This window comes from Microtus pennsylvanicus, chromosome 13 (genome assembly GCF_037038515.1).
Source record: "Microtus pennsylvanicus isolate mMicPen1 chromosome 13, mMicPen1.hap1, whole genome shotgun sequence".
Lineage (NCBI taxonomy): Eukaryota > Metazoa > Chordata > Mammalia > Rodentia > Cricetidae > Microtus > Microtus pennsylvanicus.
This window is the reverse complement of record NC_134591.1, coordinates 31,459,781-31,483,436: the sequence shown is the minus strand read 5'-3', so window position 1 is coordinate 31,483,436 and position 23,656 is coordinate 31,459,781. Positions and strand designations below refer to the sequence as shown.

The 23,656-nt window shown below is 39.7% G+C and overlaps 1 protein-coding gene across 3 annotated transcripts in view; it reads right to left on the bottom strand.

The window, feature by feature from the left end:
- Positions 1–8,729: 8,729 nt before the first annotated feature.
- Ift74 (intraflagellar transport 74) overlaps positions 8,730–23,656 on the bottom strand; it is a 79,478-nt gene continuing 64,551 nt past the window's right edge. The window contains exons 19-20 of one of the 3 annotated variants that reach the window (XM_075945913.1): positions 12,875–12,935; positions 8,730–11,541 (exon numbers count right to left, since the gene is read on the bottom strand). In XM_075945913.1, coding sequence (XP_075802028.1) covers positions 11,423–11,541; positions 12,875–12,935 — 180 coding nt within the window. In that variant the 3' untranslated portion in view covers positions 8,730–11,422. Of the gene's footprint in view, positions 11,542–12,874; positions 12,936–21,106; positions 21,146–23,656 lie in introns of those variants that run through there. The other 2 variants (XM_075945915.1, XM_075945914.1) reach the window with 2 other exon arrangements.

The window sequence follows — 23,656 nt, the reverse complement described above, 5'->3', positions numbered from 1 at the left end:
AAGAAGAAGAAGAAGAAGAAGAAGAAGAAGAAGAAGTTGTTGACGAGAAAACAAACTATCTTTTTTCATTATTCATACCAATCCAAGTTCCCACTCCCTCCCCTCCTCCCATTTCCTCCATATACCCTCCCACCCCACTCCCATCCACTCCTCAGAGAGGGTAAGGCACATCGCTTTGGGGAAGGTCCAGTGCCCTCCCCACTATATCTAGGCTGAGCAAGGTATCACCCAAAGAGAATAGGTTCCCAAAAGGCCAGTTCATGCAGTAGGGATGAATCCTGGTGCCACTGCCAGTGGCCCTCAGTCTGCCCCAGCCATGCAACTGTCAACCACAGTCGGAGGAACTAGTTTGGTCCTATGCTTGTTCCTTCCTAGTTTGGTTCCTATGCAACTCCTTCCCATGTTGGTCATTGTCATGGTTCAGAGGTGTTGCAGCTGGGTAGGACTGTTGAATAGTTTCCCTCCCTCCCTTGGCAGCTCACGTAGTACTTTCTAGTACCATAGAGGCTAGATTACAGGAAAGAGGCTTTCAGCTCGAATCCAGCTCAAATCAACCCAGTCTTATGTACCACACTCAACCACTGAGAGGCAACCAAGGGATACATCAACGATTTGTTCAGGAAGTCGCTTGAACTACCCTAACCAACCATTCAAAAAGAAGCTTTCTGTTTCTAGTACTGGAATTTTTGTTAGTTTGTGGTTCTTATGGTTCTTACTATCAGCTCAAGGGGCTTTAAGTCACACACACACACATGTGTATATACACATGCATATATGTATTGTGTACAATTTTAGGTAAATATAATTTCTCGAAACCTTATCAAACAACCATGGTTTACCTGTCATCCTTCCCTCCTTCTGTCTGTATTGACCCTTTTCCCTAGCTGGAGGCCTTCTTGATTTTGTTTTCCACTTCATATCACCTGTATCCTGCTAGTCTCTTCTCAAGCCCACCCCACCCAGTACACACACACACACACACACACACACACACACACACACACACACACACACCTATGGTTCATTTATATTTTACAGATTTCTGTGGCTACTCCATGCTCTTTATTCAATCTCAGGATTTGGAGTCAGGAACTGCAGATGAGAACAAGCAGCACTTGTCCTTCTAGATCTGTGTTACCTCGCTCAATATAATCTTTTCTAGATCTATTTACCTGCAAATTTCATTTCTCTTTCAAGTATATTGTGTATATGTACCAGATTTTCATTATCCATCAATCCACTAAAGCACATTTAGGTTGTTTCCATTCCCTAGCTACTAGGAGTAGGGTAGCAATGAACATTGCTGAGCAAGCACCTATGGAGTAGAAACAGAAAAATGGGAGAGACTCTTTGCCAGCTATAAATACAACAAATGATTAATATCCAGAAAATATGAAGAATTAAAATAACCAAGAGTCAAAAAATAACTTAGTTTAAAAATTGACTAGGGGTCTAAATAGAGAGTTCTCAATAGAAGAAATCAACATGGCTAAGAAAAATCCCAAAAAGTGTTCAACACCCTTAGCAAATTAGGAAATACAAGTAAAAACAACTTTGAAATTTCACCTCATTCCAGTCATGATGGCTATGATCAACAAAACACCTGACCACAAAAGCTGGCAAGGTCGTGGAGAAAGAAGAGCCCTGATTTTTAAGGCAAGGTCTCATTATGTAGCCCAGGATATCTTTGAACCCTCATCCTTGCCTTATCTTTCCAAGCGCTGGGATTACAGATATGTTTACAGAACTTTCAAACTCTTGTCCAAAGCAGCCCCCAACCTCTTTCCTTTAAATAAGCATACAATAATTATATAAAATACATACAGGTTTCATTGTGTCATCTTCAACTTATGCATAATACATACTTTGATCATATTCATCCCCCCGCACTTTCTCTTGTACACCCTTCCATTCTTTTAATTTGGTTTATTACTGTAATACTGGCCCACAAACTAGTTCAATCCAGTGAGCACTCACTGTGAGCTTTCCTGCCAAGTCATCAACTAGCAGAGAGGAAGTGAAGACATCCAACCTGTCTGCAGAAAGCCCACAGTGGTGAAAGACCTCTGCGTTAACAGAAATGAGTATGGAATTCTTGCTACGCCCTGGTACCCATCTTAAGGCAACAAGCAGCAGCCCTCTGTGGTGGTGTTTACCTGTAAGCCCAGCACTGAAGGAAGGCAGGACTGTGAGCACAGCCCATATGCACTTTGGGAAAGAACTCCCCAGATCTCCTTCTCTGACTTAGCTATTTCTGGCAGGAAAGAACTGAGTTGACAAATGGCTTCAGGGGTAAAGGGCTTCAGGAGGGGACCACTATTTGGTTTTCTGATAACCACAAAGAGTGAAGGGCAGGAGCCTGTGACACCTGGAAGGCAGTGACTCCAATCCATTTCAGGGACACAGGCTTTAGCCATCCATCTCCTGTTGGCATTTTTGTTATTTCCTCCCAAGGGATGCTTGCTTTTTCTTTGTACGCTACATGGGAAGCTGGAGAAGCTGGAAAAGCAATTTTCTTTTCCTTCCCTTAACCATTTCCCCTAATCCTGAGACACAAGTCCTGCTTTGTCCTAGGTGGGGGTGGGGAATAGGGATGAAGCGGGTCAACAGGGAAGGGGATGGTCAATCAGTAAGGCAGCCCATCGGCCTCTAGTGAACTAAGGGAAGGTTGATTTTAACAATAAAATGGAAGGTGATAAACCTTTTTTAAAGGAATTATATTTTTCCTTTGACAGAGACGTAGGATTAAGTGTGGACAGTATTGAGCATTTTCACCTTCATGTCGCTCGACCTCCTCTAACACGGGGAGGTTATCTGCTGAGTGTGGTAACAGAAAATGGAGCATTTCGGTGTGGGCTTAGCTAGTCAGCTATTGTCTTCTAATAGTAAATGGCCAACAGAATAACAGCTTCTTCACTTCTACCAAACACAGTCTTAACTGATTGTCTTTCTTCCCCAGCATAATAATGTTGCTATAGTGCGTTGGCTAGCTTTTCCTGTCAATTTAATACAAGCTACACTTGGGAAGAGAGAGTCTCAACTGAGAAAATGCCACCATAAGATTTGCCTCTAGGCAAGTCCATAGTGCATTTTATTGATTAAATGACTGATATGAGTGGATTCAACTCACTGGGATGGTGCCTCCCCCTAAGGAGGTTCTGGATGGTATAAGAAAGCAAGCTGAACCAGCCACAGTGAGCAAGCCAGTAAGCAGCACTCTTCCATGGCCTCTGCTTCAGTTTCTGCCCTGATTTCTCTGGAAGATGGACCACATGCTGCAAGAGACAACCCTTTTCTCCCCAAGTTGCTTCATAACAGCATTTAACTAAGACCAAAAAATTGGTACCAGGAGTGGGGTATTGCTGTGATGTGATTTTGGGGGAGCATGAAGGCATTTGAACTTTGGACTGGAAAAGTCATTGCGTTCTCAGAGCTCAAGGGGCTCTTCCATGGGAGTTTGAGAGCAAGGTTAAGAGCAATGCAGATAATGAAGACTTGGTTCATGAAATTTCAGAGGGAAGTTTGAGGATCCTTAAAGACTATACCTGAGTTCTCCAGTATTTTGAAGAATCCGTGATTCTCATCAGCTGAGAGGGAAGAATCAGCTGTGACTAACGAGAGAACAGAACTATTCAAATGAAACCTTTGATTTCCTGGGACAATTGATATTGTTTAGTTGGAAGTGAAGAAAACACTGTGATTAAGAAGAGACTAACACCACTGAGGCCAAATCTTCTTGGAATGTTCCTCAGAATCAGCACATAAAAGCTCTCTTCCGGAGGCAGCCAAGGTTGTACCTCGTGCTGGCAGTTAACCTTGGCTCCCTAGGTGGTACTGGTTTTGAAGGCATGAGGGGGTCATGGGAAGCAGCTGAAGTTTGGCACCAGGAGAGGCCAGGAGAGGCCACTGGTGAATGTGGAGCCTCAACTGGAGCAGAAGCACCAGAACTGAAGAGGTCATAGAAGCTGAGGCGTGGCACAATGTGGCAGGGTTAGAGTCCCTGAAGAAAGACCATGAGAGGCTACTGGTGAAGGTGCAACAGTCGCAGTGAAGACCCAGCGTTGTGGAGATGGCATACCATGGACAGCAGGAGTCACAGAGGGGAGCCAGCCTGAGCCTAGGAGAGAAGCTGTGGATGCAGAGGATAGAGCTGAAGAAGTGTGCTAGGCCCTTGGGAGTACAGACGACGGTGGCTGGGTGGCACAAGTCTGACCCCAAGTTTTACACTGGTGAACTTTGGTTTTGCTTTGATTTGTGACTGTGCTATGGTTCTTTCCTTTTGGATAAAGAAATTATTTAAATTAAGTTTTAGTTTACGGAAGCCTGCAGTTAAGACATTTTGGATTTTTACAAAAACTTTGGATATCTTAGATTTTAGAGAGATGTTAGGCTTTCTGAATACTCAAATATTTTAAAGAAACAACTTTTAAAGTGTTTGAATTTTTAAAGACTGGACATTTAAAATGATGTACTGTTTTATATTGTTATATTACTATGACATCTTGGGGACAAATGAGAAAGGAAAGGTTTAGGTGAATATCAAACATCAGTTTGTGTGTCAAGTTGACAAAGTGTCAGCTGTCCTGGCTGGATTTTTGTCAACTTAACACAAAGTCTAGTCATTTGAGAAAAGAGAATCTCTACTGAGAAAATACCTCTATAAGATTTGCCTGAAGGTGAGCCTGAAGTGCACTTTCCTGATACTGAGTTGAGTGGCCCCCGCTTACTGGGGGTAGTGCTACTCTGGACAGGTGATCCTGGATGGTCTAAGAAAGCAGGCTGATATGATTGTGTATCCTTTGGGCATATGCCTAGGAGTGGTATTGCTGGATCTTGAAGTAGATTGATTCCCAGTTTTCTTAGAAACCACCACACTGATTTCCAAAGTGGTTGTACATGTTTGTACTCCCACCAGCAGTGGTGGGTTTCACCTTACTCCACATACTCTCCTTCGTAACATTTGCTCAACTATGTTCACAGCAGCATTATTTGTAATAGCCAGAACCAGAAAACAGCCTAGATGCCCCTCAACAGAAGAATGGATAAAGAAAATGTGGTATATTTACACAATGGAGTGCCACTCAATGGTAAACAAACAAAAGAAGACAAAACAAAACAAACAAAAACCAACATCTTGAAATTTGCAGGCAAATGGACCAAACTAGAAAAAATCATCCTGAGTGAGGTAACCCAGATCTAGAGAGACAAACATGGTATATACTCACTCATAAGTGGATTATTAGATGTAAAGCAAAGAATAACCAGGCTACAATCCACAACCCCAGAGAAGCTAGGTAAAAGGGGGACACTAAGAGGAACACACATGGAGGGCCCCAGGAAGTAACACAGTTAAGATCTCCTGGGTAAACTGGGAGGGGGTAAAAGGGAGGGAATGGAGGATGGGAACATGAGGGATCAAGAAGACCCAGCTGGGGGAGGGATGAGATGGGGAAGAGCAATGAAAGAGATATCTCATTAGAGAGTCATTATGGGATTAGGGAGAAACCAGGTACTAGGGAAATTCCCAGGAATCCACAAGGATGACCCCAGCTAAGACTCCTAGCAATCATGGAGAGGGTGCCTGAACTGGCACCCTTGTAATCAGTTTGGCCACTACCCTAATTGTCATGATAGAACCTCCATCCAGTAACTGATGGAAGCAGATGAAGTGATCCATAGCCAAGCACTGGGCTGAGCGCCTGGAGTTCAGCTGAAGAGAGGGAGGAGGGATCATATAAGCAAGGGATGTCAAGATCATGCTGGGTAAACCACAGAGACAGCTGACCCAAGCTAAGGGGAGCTCATGGACCCTAGACTGACAGCTGGGGAACCTACATGGGGCCGAACTCTATAGGCCCTCTGAATACGGGTGACAGTTATATGGCTTGATCTGTTGGGGGAGGGGAGCCTTGGCAGTGGTACCAGGACTTATCCTGGGTGCATGAACTTGTTTTTGGAGCCCATTCCCTAGGGTGAGATACCTTGCTCAGCCTTGATACATGGGGGAGGTGCTTAGTCTTGCCTCAAGTTGGTATGCCAGACTGAGAAGTAGATGGGGGGTGTAATGGGGGAGGTGTGGGAGGGTGGGAGGAAAGGTAGGGGAGAGGGAAGTGAGGTTGGCATGTAAAATGAAAAACTAATTTTAATTAAAAATATTTCAATAGTCATAAAATATAGACAAATAAAGTAATATCATATGCAGTGCATTATATCAAACAAATCAGGTAGCTTTTTCTTCCCCAAGACTCCCTGCTTGAGCCTGCCCTGTTCTGATGCACCGCAGTGGAAATAATTAACTATAGCTGACCAGTGCATCACTCAATCCCCACAGGAGAGCTTGGTTGTGAAACAGATGTGAATGAACACAGAGATCCACAGTGGACAATGCACAGAGAGTGGGAATGTTTGGAGCACTCGGTCCTGAATGGGATGTCTCCATCCAAACCCCCCCTGGAGGCTCAGAGATGCATGCAGGAGAGGAGGCGGAAGGACCCTAAGAGCTCTCAGAGGCGGTGGGTAACTCCAAGGAAACAGTGTATGTATATCACAATAACAAACACTGACTTGGGTTAGTAAAAACCCAGTTCTTGGTGCTATCTAGAACTCAGACAGTATTTGCCCAGGAAGAAAAGGGAAAATTGGCATATTCCATAAGGTAAGGGTGTGTTTATGTCTGAGTATGTGTTTACTCTCACATTACAACAATAGGGAGTTCGACAGGAAAAAAAATTCTTGAAAAAAAAAAAGCAAAGTTTCCAGCTTCCATCATAACTTACTCATATGTGATATTTGGGGAAACACAATTGAGAAGGTTTTCTTTAAAACTAAAACATGTGTTATCTGAGGGAAATTCTCACTAATGTCTCTTCCTTCCTGTCAAAGCCTTTCAACAAATCCAACAAGAGTCTTCTTTTTGCTGGGGAAGAACTGGAGGTTCTATCTGCATGAGCCAGCCCTTCCTTATTCAGTTCCATCATTCTGAGTTCTATTTCTGTTACAAATAACGCCTTGAAATTCATGTGGAAACCAACAGCAGACCGAACAAACCCTGGTCACCCTTACTAATAAAGATCAACATGGGAAAGCTAAGTAGTCTCTCCTGTTTAATTTCTCAGTAAACAAGCAGAGGTTCTTCAGGGTTTGAAACAGTCCTGCAGTATCACCCAGCCTAGCCTGGCACTCAAACTCCCTCAGCCTCCAGCTTCCAGGATTATAGATGATCGTTATCATGCCCTGTTCTAGACATGGGAGCTTGGTACTCTATAGTACTGTATGGAACATGCCAACGGGCCAACAGGGTGAGGTGATATTCAGGGTATGATTAATGACATTGGCACTAAAGAGAAGCCAGTTGGTCGTAAGTGCACAGATGGCACAGTGCCCCTGCCTAGTCTCTCCAGAACACTTTCTTTGGCTTCCTGAGTCTGATATAAACAACCTTGAGAATGCCCTACCTCCTTTCTGTTTTCTTTCTTTAACATAAGTTCTTCTATATCACCCAGCCTTTGTTCCCCAAGTGCTGAGTGCTGCTAAGATTGCAGGCCTACACCATCAAACCTGGCACACTATGCATTTAAAAGCAAACCAAGCAGACTTAATTACTATTGATAGACAAGTGGGCTAATTAATGTGCAGAGTGTTTACACATCCCAATCACATGAAGAAGTTTAATTTTAAATATCCTCTTTGAAAACTTTGCCCACTATAGATTTATGCTATACAACAAAATTTTACACTACTAATTTTACAAGACTTTAGATGATGTTTTGCTGCCTCAAGTCTCTTCTCATGTAATAGACTGCAACTCTGCAAAACTTTGCTGGCCTGTATCAAAATGACCCACTTGGGTACCAAGAATGTTCTGCAGAGTAGACATTTCTGAGTTTAATTCCTTGATTATAAATGTTACAAGAGAATAACTGGCTGTCAATTGTCCTCTGACCGTCACCCATGGCTCGCTCACACACACACACTCATAAATATAAAAACAAAATAATTATAAAATGAAAATAATTTTAAAGAGAGATTCAAACATACCAGAGAGGCCTTCATAAGAGAAAGGGCTAAGGCTTTTTAACTAGGAAGGCTCACCAGAATCCCTAGACCCTGCACACAGAACCATGTGCTAAAATAACCAAGCCACTGGAAAGAATGTAGCAAAAGATACGGATTAATGTTAGTTATAAGAGCTAGTGGGACAAGCCTAAGATACTGGCTGAGCTTTCAAAATTATTAAGTCTGTATGTTATAATGGGGAGCCGACAGTCCCAATGAAAAAGGCCAACTACATATACTTGTGATTGTTGCTATGCAGAAAAGGAACACTGCTCAACATTCAGCATTCACAGAAAAGTTTTTAATTACCAAACTAAACTAGCACTTTACCAGTGAGCAAGTGGCTTGGCAAAATGCCACCAAAACCCACTACTTGATATTTCTCAATTTCAGAGTTCATTTCTTTACCTCTCCAAGGAGTGTTTTTTAGTGGATTTAAATCTGCTACCAATTTCCAATGGAAAACTCCAGGCTACCATGGTGAAAGAAATGTGTAGTCACTATACTGTTCTGGCAAAAAGCAGACACTTAGGAAGCCAGCATAGAGAGCAAAAGCCCATCCCAAAGGACTTGAGAAGAAACTGGTATACAAAATCTGATGCATATTTCTTAGATTACAAATTCCATGCGAACGAGGCTCTGTGAAAACAAGAATTCTGGAGACAAACATCTTTGAGAAATGCTTTCAATATACATATTTATTATATCAGATTTATGGCTCTTAGTAGTCAAGAAGAAATGATTTGCCTTTGATGCAGTGTTTCCAAACCTCTCTGACCACAAATCCTTTGGTGGTAGAATGTTTACTGATAATCCAAGAAACTCAGTCTCTGAAGAACATATTTTATAACTGTCACTTACAATAGTTGTCCAGGATCTTCAGCTAAATTATTAGTAATATAGAGCAGTGGTTCTCAGCCTTCGATTTATGACCTGTTTCATGGGGGTCATATATCAGATATCCTTCATATCTGATGTTTACTTTGCAAAATTACAGTTATGAAGTATCAGTGAAAATAGTTTTATGGTTAGGGTCACCACAACATGAGGAACATAAAGGGTTTCAGCATTAGGAAGGTTGAGAACCACTGCTCTATAGTAAACCAAGTTCAATCAGAGTCAATCTTCTACTTAAACTTACACAAACTAAAGTAATAACATTTATAGTGCCTGATGTGGTGATTTCAACTACTTGGGAGGCTATAGTGGGAGGACCAAAAGGTCATGGCTAGCCTGAACACTAAACACTGTCTCAACAAAAAATTAAGGAGACTAATTAGGAAGAAAAGGGGTTTAGCAATAGAATAGGATAAGCGAGGGTAACTGAGATGGAGTGAATATGATTCAAATATATTATTTACAAGTACAAAAACATCATAATGAAATCTATTATGTATAGTTAACATATGCTAATAGAAACATGAGATAACTAATAGTGAGAAGTAGAAAAAATAGGTCTATTTGATGTGGCCACATTGGAAAAAGGAGTAAGAAAATGAGGCCCAGAAACTCCGAAAGCCATTTTGGGATTCTGACAGGTGTTTAGGTTTAAATAGAGGAAGTAAGGTGTGTATAACTGGGTCTAGTCAAGATCTGGTCCACTCATCACTGAGCCGGGTTCTGGTCTGTTAAACAGTTTAAAATCTTTCCCTGGGAGACAAATTTCTTCTATGGGAAGTACCAGGTTCCAGCCTTTCTCCTCCCCCAGCATGAGAGTTTGGGGAAGTTTTTTAATCCCGTGGAGTCTCTTGTTTCAATAGTTTGACTTTGAAAGGAAGGTGTTAAGTATCTCTTTAGAATGCCTCCTCTCCTGCACCCGCACCAAGCTACTTCTAGGAATTCTAGATGCAGCCCACCTTGTACAGTGTGAATTAAATTCCACTTAGTGCTGTCTCCAGGACCCATTTTCATGACATTCCTTTCCTAATCCCAAACAATGTCATATACTATATATACAGAACATGGTATTTAAACTGTTTTAAATACATAAGGCTTTTTGTGACAATGAGACATGTCTGCTCCTGGTAGCATCAATCTACTTCATAAAAGGATAATAGGCTTTGAAGAACCTTTGATTCAAGTTTACTTACTTCCTTTGTGGCAAAAGCTAGTCATTTGGACAAGAAATTGTCCTTACCTTGACTGCTGACTGTATGCTATCCAAATTGGAAAAGCAGGACACAAAAGAAAATTGCCCAATTGCCAAGATAAGGTGGGATAGTCCTTCAAAATTCCTGCTTCACAGAAACGTCTCTCAGATATTCTAGGCTTCTATACCAAAGATAGATGTCCCAACCTTACAGAGGAACCTTGGGTAATTGTCCAGGAAGCCAGATGTGTTTCTGTCATTTCTTATTGTCTTGAAAGTTGCCTGTTTACTCAGGTAATATTATATTCTTCTCGGGTCTTCGAAGGGATTGAAGACTAGATAGTTAAAGTTGTGAAATTTTCCTTGCTACCAAATTCATAAAAAAAACTTATATAAGAGATGCAAAGTTTATAATGTGGAAAAAAAACATAAAAAGTTGTTTGTCTAAAAAGATGTCTTACAGTCTAAAAAGATATTTTAGGATGATAATACAAGTTATGGTAGAAAATGGTTTAGGTATAAAAATTTTATATTCAACAAGATATGATAGATAATCCGGTCTACAGAGAAAGTTCCAGGACTGGCTCCATATACAAGTGAGAAACTGTCTCAAAAAGACAAAATAAAACAAACAATAGAGTATTTTCTCTAAATATGCCAAATACAAATGGACTGGACATGTGAATATAATTCTTACCTGATAATGGTTGTTGTATATAGCTTTACTGTATTAAGAGTTAAAACCTTTCCCTTTTATTTAGACAAAAAGGGGGAAATGTTGTGGAATAATCTTTTTGTACACTGTGAAGCTGCATCACCCTGACTGGTTTAACAAAAATCTGAACAGCCAATAGCTAGGCAGAATTTCCAGGCACAGAAGATACTCAGAAGAAGGGTGGAGATGCCAGGACACAGAGCAAGCAGCATGGGCATTACAGCGTAAAGGTAACATAGCCACATTAAAAAAAAACAAACAAACATAGATTGGAAGAAATAGGTTAATTTAAGCTATAAGAGCTAGTTAGAAACAAGCCTAAGCTATTGGCCAAGCTTTCATAATTAATAAATCTCTGTTTCACGATTTGGGAGTTGGCTGACAGGACAGAGAAAAGCACATAACAGTACACCTTTTATTGAACTATTTACTATGCAAGATGTCTCTCCTTAAGGAAATCACAAAACCATGGCATTCAAAAACCTGGGGTTAAACTCTTCAAAGGGAAGCTAGTTTACTTTCAGCAAGCTTGAGGATGTGCTTCTACATGCAGTCCATCAGTCTCAGCTTCTGTTAGCATTGTGTAGAGCATCCATGATGGTTTTATTGTACTCTGCAATCTGCTTCATCACATTTTTAATAACTGGCTGGTAATCACTCTCTTGACTCTTGGTTGCTATGACTAATTACACAGTTAAGGAGGAACAATGTCAGTAAAAAACAGTAGTCTGTGACTCAGAAAGGAACTGAAGCAGACTGGGTATTTATCACAGTGAATGTAGACAGTACATAAAAAGTACAACTATAATAATTTTAAGATATAATCAAACTTAACAAAGCATAAGTTGAAACAAACAAGCCAAATAAAACTTGTTTCAAAAAACTTAACTTGCAATATAAACACTTTTGATTCTTTAATGTCAGGTTGCTAATTCTACTCTCAGAACAATCGAGCATTTGGAAAAACTATTCTCTGTAATGTCACTCAGAATTTCAGGCAAGTCTCTTAGACTTCACTGTTTCAGAGTCATATAGATTTATGTTGCATAAAGCTGGAATGCTGGACTTTTAAGCACCCCATGGATACCAAAGTCTGCCTTTCAAAACCAAGCTGTTTGAAATAGTATGACTAGAGTTTCTAGAATATCCTAACTAGAAGTAAGCTGAGGTGCTTGCTGCCCCTGAGGTAAGTTCAGTAACGAAAGAGTGCCTATGGTACCACTGAGTAGGATTTTTTCTGAGGACAGATGTCATTGAATAAGTCAAAGGGAAGAGGAAACAAATTCTGGAGAGACTGTTTCGTGATGTCACAATGTCTACCCTTAGCAACTGCTGCCTGCCCCTTAGATAGAACATGAAAGATAAGATATAAATATCATCTTGGTAGAAATATAATAAAGTTGAATCAACTATAACACGAATGAACTCAGAGGTCAAATTTCTTATGATCCTAACTGGTTACCACCCTTTGCTGTTCAGACAGCCAAGTTTTAGCATTATAAACAACTAACACCTATGACTATATCTAAACTCTATGAGTACAAACTGTTTTAGATATGATAAAAATTAAGGCTTAAGCAGATCAAGAGAACTGTCTAAAAAGACCTAGTTTAGCTGGGCGGTGGTGGTGCACGCCTTTAATCGGGAGGCAGAGGCAGGCGGATCTCTGTGAGTTTGAGGTCAGCCTGGTCTACAAGAGCTAGTTCCAGGACAGGAACAAAAAGCTATGGAGAAACCCTGTCTCGAAAATAAAAAAAAAAAGACCGTAGCTTATCAATGATAGAATCAAACATTCAGAATTTGATCATCTGACTCTATAACCACTACCCTATATGATGACTTCATATGGTGGGTAATTTCCAAAATCAGTTTTCTCATAGACACTGTGACTAAACAACCTCTAGCGACTACAGAGCAGAAAGGGATGCTAGTCTTTACAACCCCATATAATTAGTTCAGAGTTCTGTACATATTCAAGTATTTGTAAGGACATATTAAGCCAGTTTAAAGGATACACTCTTTCATCACGAAATTATTTTGTTCGAGGTGCTGCCACTTCCTCTCCAAATTTGTAAGCTAGAAACACATACAAAAAAATGAATGTTAACTGATTCTCATATTCAAAATTACTGCACATTCCTTTGAGACGGTATGAAAAAATAACACACAATTTTAAACCATATCAACTCCTTGCATTCTATCAAATAAAGTGAGAGTTGCCAGAGAAGAAACCTCAGTTAGATTAGATCATACAACAGCTATATTTAGGACAAAACTAAATTCTACAAAAGGTTTTACATCATTTATTTTAACTAAAAATAGTAAAAATGTCTATCATGCCAATAAGCACAAGACAGTTTATAACTTTTTGTAAAACAACTTAAGAAAGAAAACCGTGACACAATGGGAATCTCTCCCTGAATTCTGGAAGCCTAAGGCCACAAAGGTAATATATATTCTAATATTGTCAAAGGTTCAGTCATATAGGAAAAACTTCCTTATTTCCAGAGCTAAGCTTCCTGTCTCATTTCACAGGCTACGATAAGGGCAGAGCTGCAGTGTGAAGATTGTAAGAGTCTGTGAAAAGCTGGCCCTGCTACAATAATTCCTGCATCAACAGGAAACGAATGTGGATATTACATTGATGGTTGCTTCCTCAGAAGACAATTTCACTGTTACAGAATTAAATTGTTTTTCTGATTTAATTAACCTTGTAACTCTGGGTTATGGTTTTTCTTTTTTGGGATACACACAGTTTTCCCTAAGCAAAGGACTGTCTGGAAAATGAAACACTAAAATAATATTCTCCATAGACATCTCAAAGAAGTAATAGACATTTAAAAGAATATGGTAAGTGATGAAGCAAGAAAAATGTTTCTTCTCATTCTCACATAAAGATTATTTTCAGGGTGCTCCTATCTATCCTATTGTTTCCTCTAGAGAGATAAATTTGGATATCAGAATGAAATCATGGCTAACTGTGTAAAATATGTGGCCCCTGAGCTAGAACTTATTAAATCAAATCTATCTGTCACAAGTAAGACCTCGAAGTTAGGATGACCCTTAGGGAAGCAGTCAGCACATTCTGGCAATAAATCTTTAATAATCTTTTGCAAAGTCAAGTACCAGACATGTTCCTTTTTGTTCTCATATGGCAGCAGACCTTTTAAGTGCTATACAACTGATATAAAACAACACCATATCAAATGCCTTTTACATCCACATTACTGACTTGCTTTGACATTCACCATTAAAATACCATTTTGAAAATCTGTTTTATCTCTATAGTTTATTCAAATAATATATATATAAAATTATTTATAAATATAAAACTTTTAAGAAAACAGTAATAAAAGATTTAAAGACAAGGGTTTGGTTTAATTAGCCAAGATTAACAAAATACAAAAATACAGGGATATCTTTAAAATTGTGGCTTACATTATAATTTAGGGAAAAAGCAACTAAGCAATGGTGTCTGCCCAGTGCCTTAGATCATCTATGTAGTGGAAGAGGAATGCCAACAGTTGAAACAAAAAGGCAGTCCTCTTCCTACTAACCATTTCCAACAACATAGCGTGGTTACAAAACTTCTTGGGTTTTCCCCTAGCACTCATCCTCACTCAGCAAACTTATACAGTGTCAAATCTATCTGTAGGGTTTTAGATTATTAAGTAGAGAGAGACGGACAGAGAAACCAGATACTAAAGTTCAGCGATTTTTAAACTTTAATGGTTACTGCAAACTCTTAAAGATTCTATTTCTTTCTGTAGAAATGTAAAGTATCTTTTTAAACTCTATGTCCATACATTGCAATAGCTAAGAGAGACATTTTTTTAAAAGTTAAAATGTTTAAAGACTGTTTTTAATGGATTTATTTTATTTTTATAAGAATATGATATGATGAATTGATATAAAAAAGAAAATGCCTCCAAGTCTACACACACCAATGTATTAGAAATGATCATTTCCAGGCGGTGGTGGCACATGCCTGTAGTCCCAACACTCAGAGGCAGAGGCAGGCAGATCTCTGTGAGTTCAAAGCCAGCCTGGTCTACAAGAGCTAGTTCCAGGACAGCTAGGACTGTTACATAGAGAAACCCTGTCTCAAAAAACCAAACCAACCAAACAAAAATCAAGAAATGGTCAATCAAGAAATGGTCATTTCTGGGTAAGAGAGAATAACATGACCTGATTTTGGTTTTTGATGACCTTGATCATACTACTACAAACATTGGGAAAATTCATGCATTTACAGTTTTTAGTCACAGCCTGATTAGACATGGCTGTTGCTAGAACTTTCTTTGGGCTAACAACCAGCTCCCAATAAAGACATGGAGACTTATTAATTATGGATGCTTGGCTTTCGCTTATGCTTCTCCCACTAGCTCTTTTAACTTAATTTAACCTGATTCTATTCATCTACATTTACCTCAGAACTTTTTACCCTTCTCTCATTCTGTGTGTCCTACTCTCCTGCTTCCTCCATGTCTGGCTGGATGGTGGTCCCTGGCACCTGCCTGGCATCTCTTTTCTTTCTCCCCGATCCCAGACTAAATTTCTCCTCCTCACTTTCCTTACTTGTCCTGCCTATACCCCCTTCCTTGCTATTGGTCATTCATCTTTTATTAAAACAATAATTAGGCAGGCAAGGTAAAATAGCAATACATCTTAATTAAACAAATGCAACACACCTTTATATAGTTAATTTTTCCATAACAGAAACAAATCCAACACATCTTTATGTAGTTAAACAAATACCCTGCAACATAAACAAATGCAACATATCTATGCATAGTTAAACAAATATTCCACAACACATGACCATAACCAATCCTTTCCTGACTGTAACTACTCACACAATGCTTCATTAGGTAATTAGAAAACACTATAGATCTAGCACATGCAAACTAGTAACGTGGTGCCAGAGACAAAGTAAACTGATGGACAGTGTACTCTCTGAGAGTCCATAATCTATAGACCTCAAACACTATTCAGATTAAGTACCATGATAATGAGTAATATGAAAAGTGTAGTTATGTGTCTATAGGGATATGAATCAAGAGCTTCAACAACAGAACTGCTCTACATAGTATTATTAGAATAGTTGAAGACTAGAAATTACCTAATGTCCATTAAGAAATTGGTTCTGCAAACTATGCTTTATCATGTAGTAGTATATTATATACAAACTCCAAACATACATAGTGGCATGCATACACACATACACACACACACAAAGTAGATAGACAAACAGATGCCGGGGCACTCTGAGTTTAGTGCTGCTCTCAGCCTTTATCAGAAAGGCTTCTGTTTGCACAGGGCTGCAGTTAAAGACTTACAGATGAACAAAGTGAGGAGGAGCATGAGCCCTAACAGGACATGTATATCACAAGCCTCAATCCATCCCCTCAAGGCTCAGGGAATATTGTGGAAAGAGTGGAAGTTATGTAAATGCAAAGGTTGTGGATGAGTACTGAAAAACAATGTTTTTTGGAAATGACACAGCAATTGACTCATGGACTCAATACAGCTGTGTGCACAAGACTGGTCCCATCAACAAGGGTTCACAGGGCCCCACCCCAGGGAATGTGGGCAGTCAGTGGGTACTGCAGGAAGGATTGTCATTTTGCTCAGTGGTGGAACAACTAATAAGATACCCATGCCTCAGGGAGCTATGCCAAAAAGGAGGCGTAAAGATTTTAAGAGTCAGTGGGGATAAAAGACACCAAGGCAAGAATGCCTTCAGATACAACAGGACTGAGGCTGATACGAACTCAGAGAAACTGTGGCAGCATGCACAGGGCCTGCACAGGTCCCAAACCGGTGGAGTCTCAACGCTGAGAGGAAAAGCAGACATAAGCCCCCATTCCTAATCCAGAAGCTACTTCCAAATGTCAACTACTTGCCAAGGGAAAATTGGTGTTTTCCGATGAAGTCTCTCTGGGTATATAAACTACACTTAACATCAGGCCTGAAGTAGATAGTCCAAACCAAACAAACTCAACATTTTTGGAGAGTTTTGGTCTCATAATGCTCTGTTTGGATATTTTTTTAACCTTATTGATCTTTTGCGTATATATAATGGTTTCTAATTTTGTGATTTTATGGGGTGTGTGTGTGTGTTTCTCATCCTTTTTCTTTGTTTTCTCTGTTTTCCTGTTTTATTCTGGTTGTTTGTTTTACTTGCCTGTTCATTTTCTAAAGGGAGAGAAAGCAGGTGCAGAGCTGGGTGAGTGGGGAAGTAGGAATGATCGGGGAAGAAAGGAGAGGGGGCAAATCAGAATCACAATTTATTGTTTGAAAAACAATTATTTTCGATTAAAAAATAAGTTTCCCATGCTGTAGTAAATAATACCCCCAACACCCCCACACAAGCAATCTTAAGCTTATAAACACCACAGTGGGACTGGGGTTGCTAGGGCAAAGGGTTTCAGTGGGGGAGGAGGAAGAAAAGAGGATGTGTGAAAGCTCCAGAGAGACACGTGTGAAAGTATCAAAGAACAAAACTAAATGAAAACAACAAAAGTCTCAAGCTAAACACACAGGGAATGTGTGTATATACATATGTGTCTATACATAAAAGTGTATGTGTGGGTGCCTTGTACAACGTGCTTTATTCATTTCAAAAAGACAAGAAAATCTGTCATTGGCTTTATGTTATTTCAAGATGTTGTGGAGTTTCAACAGAAGTTAAAAATTTTTGTTTACTTTTGATAAATTTTAAAGCTATCACCCAGAGTGGTACAATGGCCATGCCCAAGAGAGCACCGGTTTGTAAAACCAGCCTTTCAAGCTCCACCAGGAGCAGAAGCCAGAAGCCAACCCAGTCGTGGGAGCCAACCCAGTCGTGGGAGCCAACCCAGTCCTGGGATACTGGCTGATCAGGATTGAGCCAACAACCTGACTCAGAGTCCGCGGTCTCTACCGGAACTGGGGTGGGACTGAACCAGCTACCTAGGACAGAGAGAAACCAAGCTCCACTAGAAGCAGAAGCCAGGAGCAAATCCAGTCCCGAGACACGGGCGGATCAGGATTGAGCCAGCGACCAGATCACCAGATCCAGTCAACGATCTCCATCAGAACAGGTACAGGGGAGTAACTGCTGAGCAAGTGAGCCAGAGCCAGAGACTGCTGAGTGTCCGGGTGTGAATCTGGGACCTTCAAGAGTGTAGACCTAAGCCAACACCCTGGTGGGTCTGAGGGAGAGTCTAGGACCTTCCTAGGAATTAGGCCTGAGCCAGGGCCTCTGCCAGTCTAAGTGTGAGTAAACCTGAGTCCTCTGAGGGAACAGGTAGGAACTAGAGATCTCAGTGAGGCCAGGCGTGTCTGGGACCACAGAGAGAGTAGGCCTGAGCCAGGACCTCTGTGGGTTCGGGAATTGGTCTGGGACATCAAAGGGAATAGGCAGGAACCTGGAACCCCTGGGGGTCCGAGTGTGAGTCTGCAGGTTCGGACGCACCCTGGGACCTCTGAGGCAGTAGACCAGAGCCAGAAACCTTTCCAGGTCCAACTTAAACCCAGGGACTTCTACAGGAGGGAACCCAGACCAGGATTTACAGATACAGGTCAAAACCTAGACCAAAGCTGCCCTGAGGCAAGGAACTCCACCTAGGACAACAAATTCCCTGTGAGTGGGACTGACTGAGACACCAAGGACAGAGAGAGCCTGAGGAAACAAGCTCTACCAGAAGCAAATCCGGTCTTGGGAGCCAACCCAGTCCCAGAACACTGGCGGATCAGGACTGAGCCAGCAACCAGATCCAGAGTCAGTGATCTCCACCAGAACATGTCCAACTCCAAGCCAGGGACTTCTGCAGGAGTGGATCCAGACCAGGATTTACAGAAACGAATCAAAGCCAACAACCTAGGCCAAAGCAGGTCTGAGACAGCAAACTCCAAGGGAGCAGAACAAAGCACAGGAGCGCAGAGCTATCTCCAGGAACACAGAGTTACCAACGGGGTAACTAGAACTGTGGCACTGACTGTACCACGAGGAACAACCATCTGAGCTTTGGATTCACTGGCACCTAGAAGATTATTCAACAGAATCTCAGTCAGCCCCAACCACACCTATTAGAGGAAAAGATGAGTAGAAAAGGTAAGATCATAAACTATACCAAGAAGAACAAGACAACACCAGTAAAACCTAAAGACCCTAAAACAGCAAGACCTGAACAAGGGAATATGGATGAACCAGAAAAAAATGAACTAAAAAATAACTTCAAGCAAATGTTTGAAATTCTTAAAGATGAAATAAGAAATTCCCTTAAAGAAATTGAAGAAAAGAGGCTGGGCAATGGTGGCGCACGCCTTTAATCCCAGCACTCAGGAAGCAGAGGCAGGAGGATGTCTGTGAGTTCGAGACCAGCCTCGTCTACAGAGCTAGTTCCAGGACAGGCTCCAAAGCCACAGAGAAACCCTGTCTAGAAAAACCAAAAAATAAAAATAAAAAATAAATAAAGAAATTGAGGAAAAGACAAACAAAAAATTGGAAGATATCAGCAAATCACTTAAAGAAAACCAAGAAAAAGAAATCAAACATATAAAAGAAACTATCCAGGACTTGAAAACTGAAATAGAAACAATAAAAAAAAACCACAAGCTAAAGGAACTATATAAACAGAAATTATGAGAAAAAGATCAGGAACCACAAACACAAGCATGAACAGCAGAATACAAGAAATGGAAGAGAGAATCTCAAGCGCTTAAGATAAAATAGAGGAAATAGACTCATCAGTTAAAGAAAACATTAAATCTAACAAAAGCTTAACCCAAAATATCCATGAAATATGGGGCACCATGAAAAGGCCAAATCTTAGAATAATAGGTATAGAAGAAGGAGAAGCTGTTCGTCTCAAAGGCACAGAAAATGTATTTAACAAACTCATAGAAGAAAACTTTCCCTACCTAAAGAAAGATATGCCTATGAAGATACAAGAAGCTTACAGAACACCAAATAAACTGGATCAAAAAAACAGTCCTCCCACCACATAATAATCAAAACACTACACATACAGAATAAAGAAAGAATATTAAGAGCTGCAAAGGAAAAAGGCCAAGTAACATATAAAGGTAGACCTATCAGAATTACACCTGACTTCTCATTGGAGACAATGAAAGCCAGAAGGTCACGGTCAAGCATTATGCAGACATTAAGAGACCATGGATGCCAGCACTACTATACCCAGCAAAACTGTCAATCACCATAGAAGGACAAAACAAGATGCACAAATTAACATCATCAACAATGAAAACTAAATTAACAGGAGATAGCAACCACTGGTCATTAGTATCCCTTAATGTAAATGAACTCAACTCACCTATAAAAAAGCACAGGCTAACAGATTGGATACAAAAACAGAATCCATCCTTCTGCATACAAAAAATGCATCTCAACCTCAAGGACAGAGATCGTCTCAGAGTAAAGGGTTTGAAAAAAATATTCCAATCAAATGGACCTAAGAAACAAGCGGGTGTAGCTATCCTAATATCTAACAAAATAGACTTCAAGCTAAAATCAGTCAAAAGAGACAAAGAAGGTCATTTCATATTAGTCACAGGAAAAATCCATCAAGAGGAAATTTCAATACTGAACATCTATGCTCCAAATACAAGGGCACCCTCATATGTCAAAGAAACATTTCTAAAGCTTAATCATATATTAAATCCCACACACTAATAGTGGGAGACTTCAACACTCCCCTCTCACCACTGGATAGGTCAATCAGACAAAAAATTAACAGAAATAAGAGAACTAACAGATGTTATGATTCAAATGGACTTAACAGACATCTATAAAATATTCCATCTAAACAGAAAAGAATATATCTTCTTCTCAGCACCTCATGGAACCTTCTCAAAAATTGACCACATACTTAGTAACAAAACAAACCTCAACAAATACAAAAAAAATTTGGAATAACCCAATGTACCTTATCAGATTGCCATGGTTTAAAACTAGAAGTCAACAGCAATACTAATTCCAGAAAACCCACAAACATGGAAATTAAACAATGCTCACCTGAATCATCAATGGGTCAAGGAAGAAATAAATGGAGAAATTAAAGACTTCCTAAAATTCAATGAAAATGAGCACACAACATAACCAAATTTATGGGACACAATGAAAGCAGTGTTAAGAGGCAAGTTCATAACACTAAATGCCTACATAAAGAAGCTGAGAAAATCCCACACTAGTGAATTAACAGAACATTTGAAAACTTTAGAACAACAAGAAACAAACTCACCTAAGAGAACTAGACGGCAGGAAATAATCAAATTGAGAGCTGAAATCAACAAAGTAGAAACAATACAAAAAATCAATGAGAAAAAGACTGGTTCTTTGAGAAAATCAACAAAACAGACAAATCTTTATCCAAGCTAACCAAAAGGCAGAGAGAGAATATCCAAATTAAAAAAATCAGAAATGAAAAGGTGGACATAACAACAGACACGGAGGAAACAAAGGGGATCATCAGTTCATATTTTGAAAACCTGTACTCCACAAAATTGGAAAACTTAAAGGAAATGGACAACTTTCTGGATAAATATCACTTACCAAAAATTAAATCAAGACCAGATAAGCAAATTAAACAGAGCTATAACTGCTGAAGAAATAGAAACAGTCATCAAAAACCTCCAAAAATAAAGCCCAGGACCAGATGGTTTCAGCTCAGAATTCTACAAGACTTTCAAAGAAGAACTAATACCAATATTCCTCAAATTATTCCACATAATAGAAACAGAAGGAACATTGCCAAATACTTTTTATGAGGCTACAATTAGCCTGATATCCAAACCACAGAAAGACATTACTAAGATAAATAATTACAGACCAATCTCACTCATGAACACTGATGCAAAAATACTAAATAAAAAACTGGCAAACTGAATCCAAGAACACATCAAAACAGTCATCCACTATGATCAAGTTGGCTTCATCCCAGAGATGCAGGGATCGTTCAACATACGAAAATCTGTCAATGTAATCCACCATATAAACAAACTGAAAAATAAAAACCACACAATCATCTCACTAGATGCTGAAAAAGCTTTTGACAAAATATAACATCTATTCATGATAAAGATCTTGGAGAGAGCAGGGATACAAGGAACATACCTAAACATAAGGCAATATACAGCAAGCCAACAGCCAACATCAAACTAAATGGAGAGAAATTCCCAGTGATTCCATTTAAATCAGAAACAAGACAAGGTTGTCCACTCTCTCCATATCTATTCAATATAGTTCTTGAGGTTCCACCTAGAGCAATAAGACAGCAAAGGGAGATCAAGGGGATAAAAATTGGAAAAGAAGAAGTCCAACTCTCACTGTTTGCTGATGATATGATAGTTTACATAAATGATCCCAAAAATTCTACCAAGGAACTTCTACAACTCATAAACACTTTCAGCAATGTAGTAGGATACAAGATTAACTGAAAAAAAAAAAAACATCAGTACCCCTCCTGTACACAGATGATAAAAGGGCTGAGGAAAAAATCAGAGAATCAACACCCTTCACAATAGCCACAAATAGCATAAAATATCTTGGAGTAACTCTAACCAAACAAGTGAAAGACTTGTATATGAGAACTTTAAATCTTTGAAGAAAGAAATTGAAGAAGACACCAGAAAGTGGAAAGATCTCCCATGCTATTGGGTAAGTAGAATTAACATAATAAAAATGGCAATCTTACCAAAAGCAATCTACAGATTCAACACAATGCCCATCAAAATCCCAGTAAAATTCTTCAAAGACCTCAAGAGAAAGGTACTCAACTTGATATGGAAAAGAAAAAAGCCACGATTGCCAAAACAGTCCTGTACAATAAAAGAATTTCCGGAGGCATCACAATCCCTGACCTCAAACTCTACTACAAAACTACAGTACTAAAAACAGCCTGGTATTAGCATAAGAACAGACAGGAGGACCAATGGTACCAAATAGAAGACCTGAATATCAATCCATACATCTTCGAATACTTGATATTTGATAAAGAAGCAAAAAATATCAAATGGAAAAAAGAAAGCATATTTAACAAGTGGTGCTGGCATAACTGGATATCAACATGTAGAAAAATGAAAATAGACCCATATCTACCACCATGCACAAAACTCAAGTCCAAATGGATCAAAGATCTCAACATATAGCCAGCCACACTGAACCTTATAGAAGAGAAAGTGGGAAGTACACTTGAACGTATTGGCACAGGGAACCATTTCCTAAATATAACCCCAGCAGCACAAACACTGAAAGAAACAATCAATAAATGGAACCTCCCGAAACTGAAAAGCTTCTGTAAAGCAAAGGACATGGTCAACAAGACAAAACAACAGCCTACAGAATGGGAAAAGATCTTCACTAACCCCACATCAGACAGAGGTCTGATCTCCAAAATATACAAAGAACTCAAGACATTGGACACCAAAAGATCACATAATCCAATAAAAAAAAATGGAGTATAGACCTAAACAGAGAAGTCTCAACAGAAGAATCTAAAATGGCTGAAAGACACTTAAGGAAATGTTCAACATCCTTAGTCATCAGAGAAATGCAAATCAAAACAACTCTGAGATTCCATCTTATACCTGTAAGAATGGCCAAGATCAAAAACACTGATGACAACTTCTGCTGGAGAGGTTGTGGGGTAAAGGGAACACTCCTGCATTTCTGATGGGAATGCAAGCTGGTACAACCTCTTTGGATGTCAGTGTGGCGATTTCTCAGAAAATTAGGAAAAAACCTTCCTCAAGACCCAGTAATACCACTTTTGGGTATATATCCAAAGGATGCT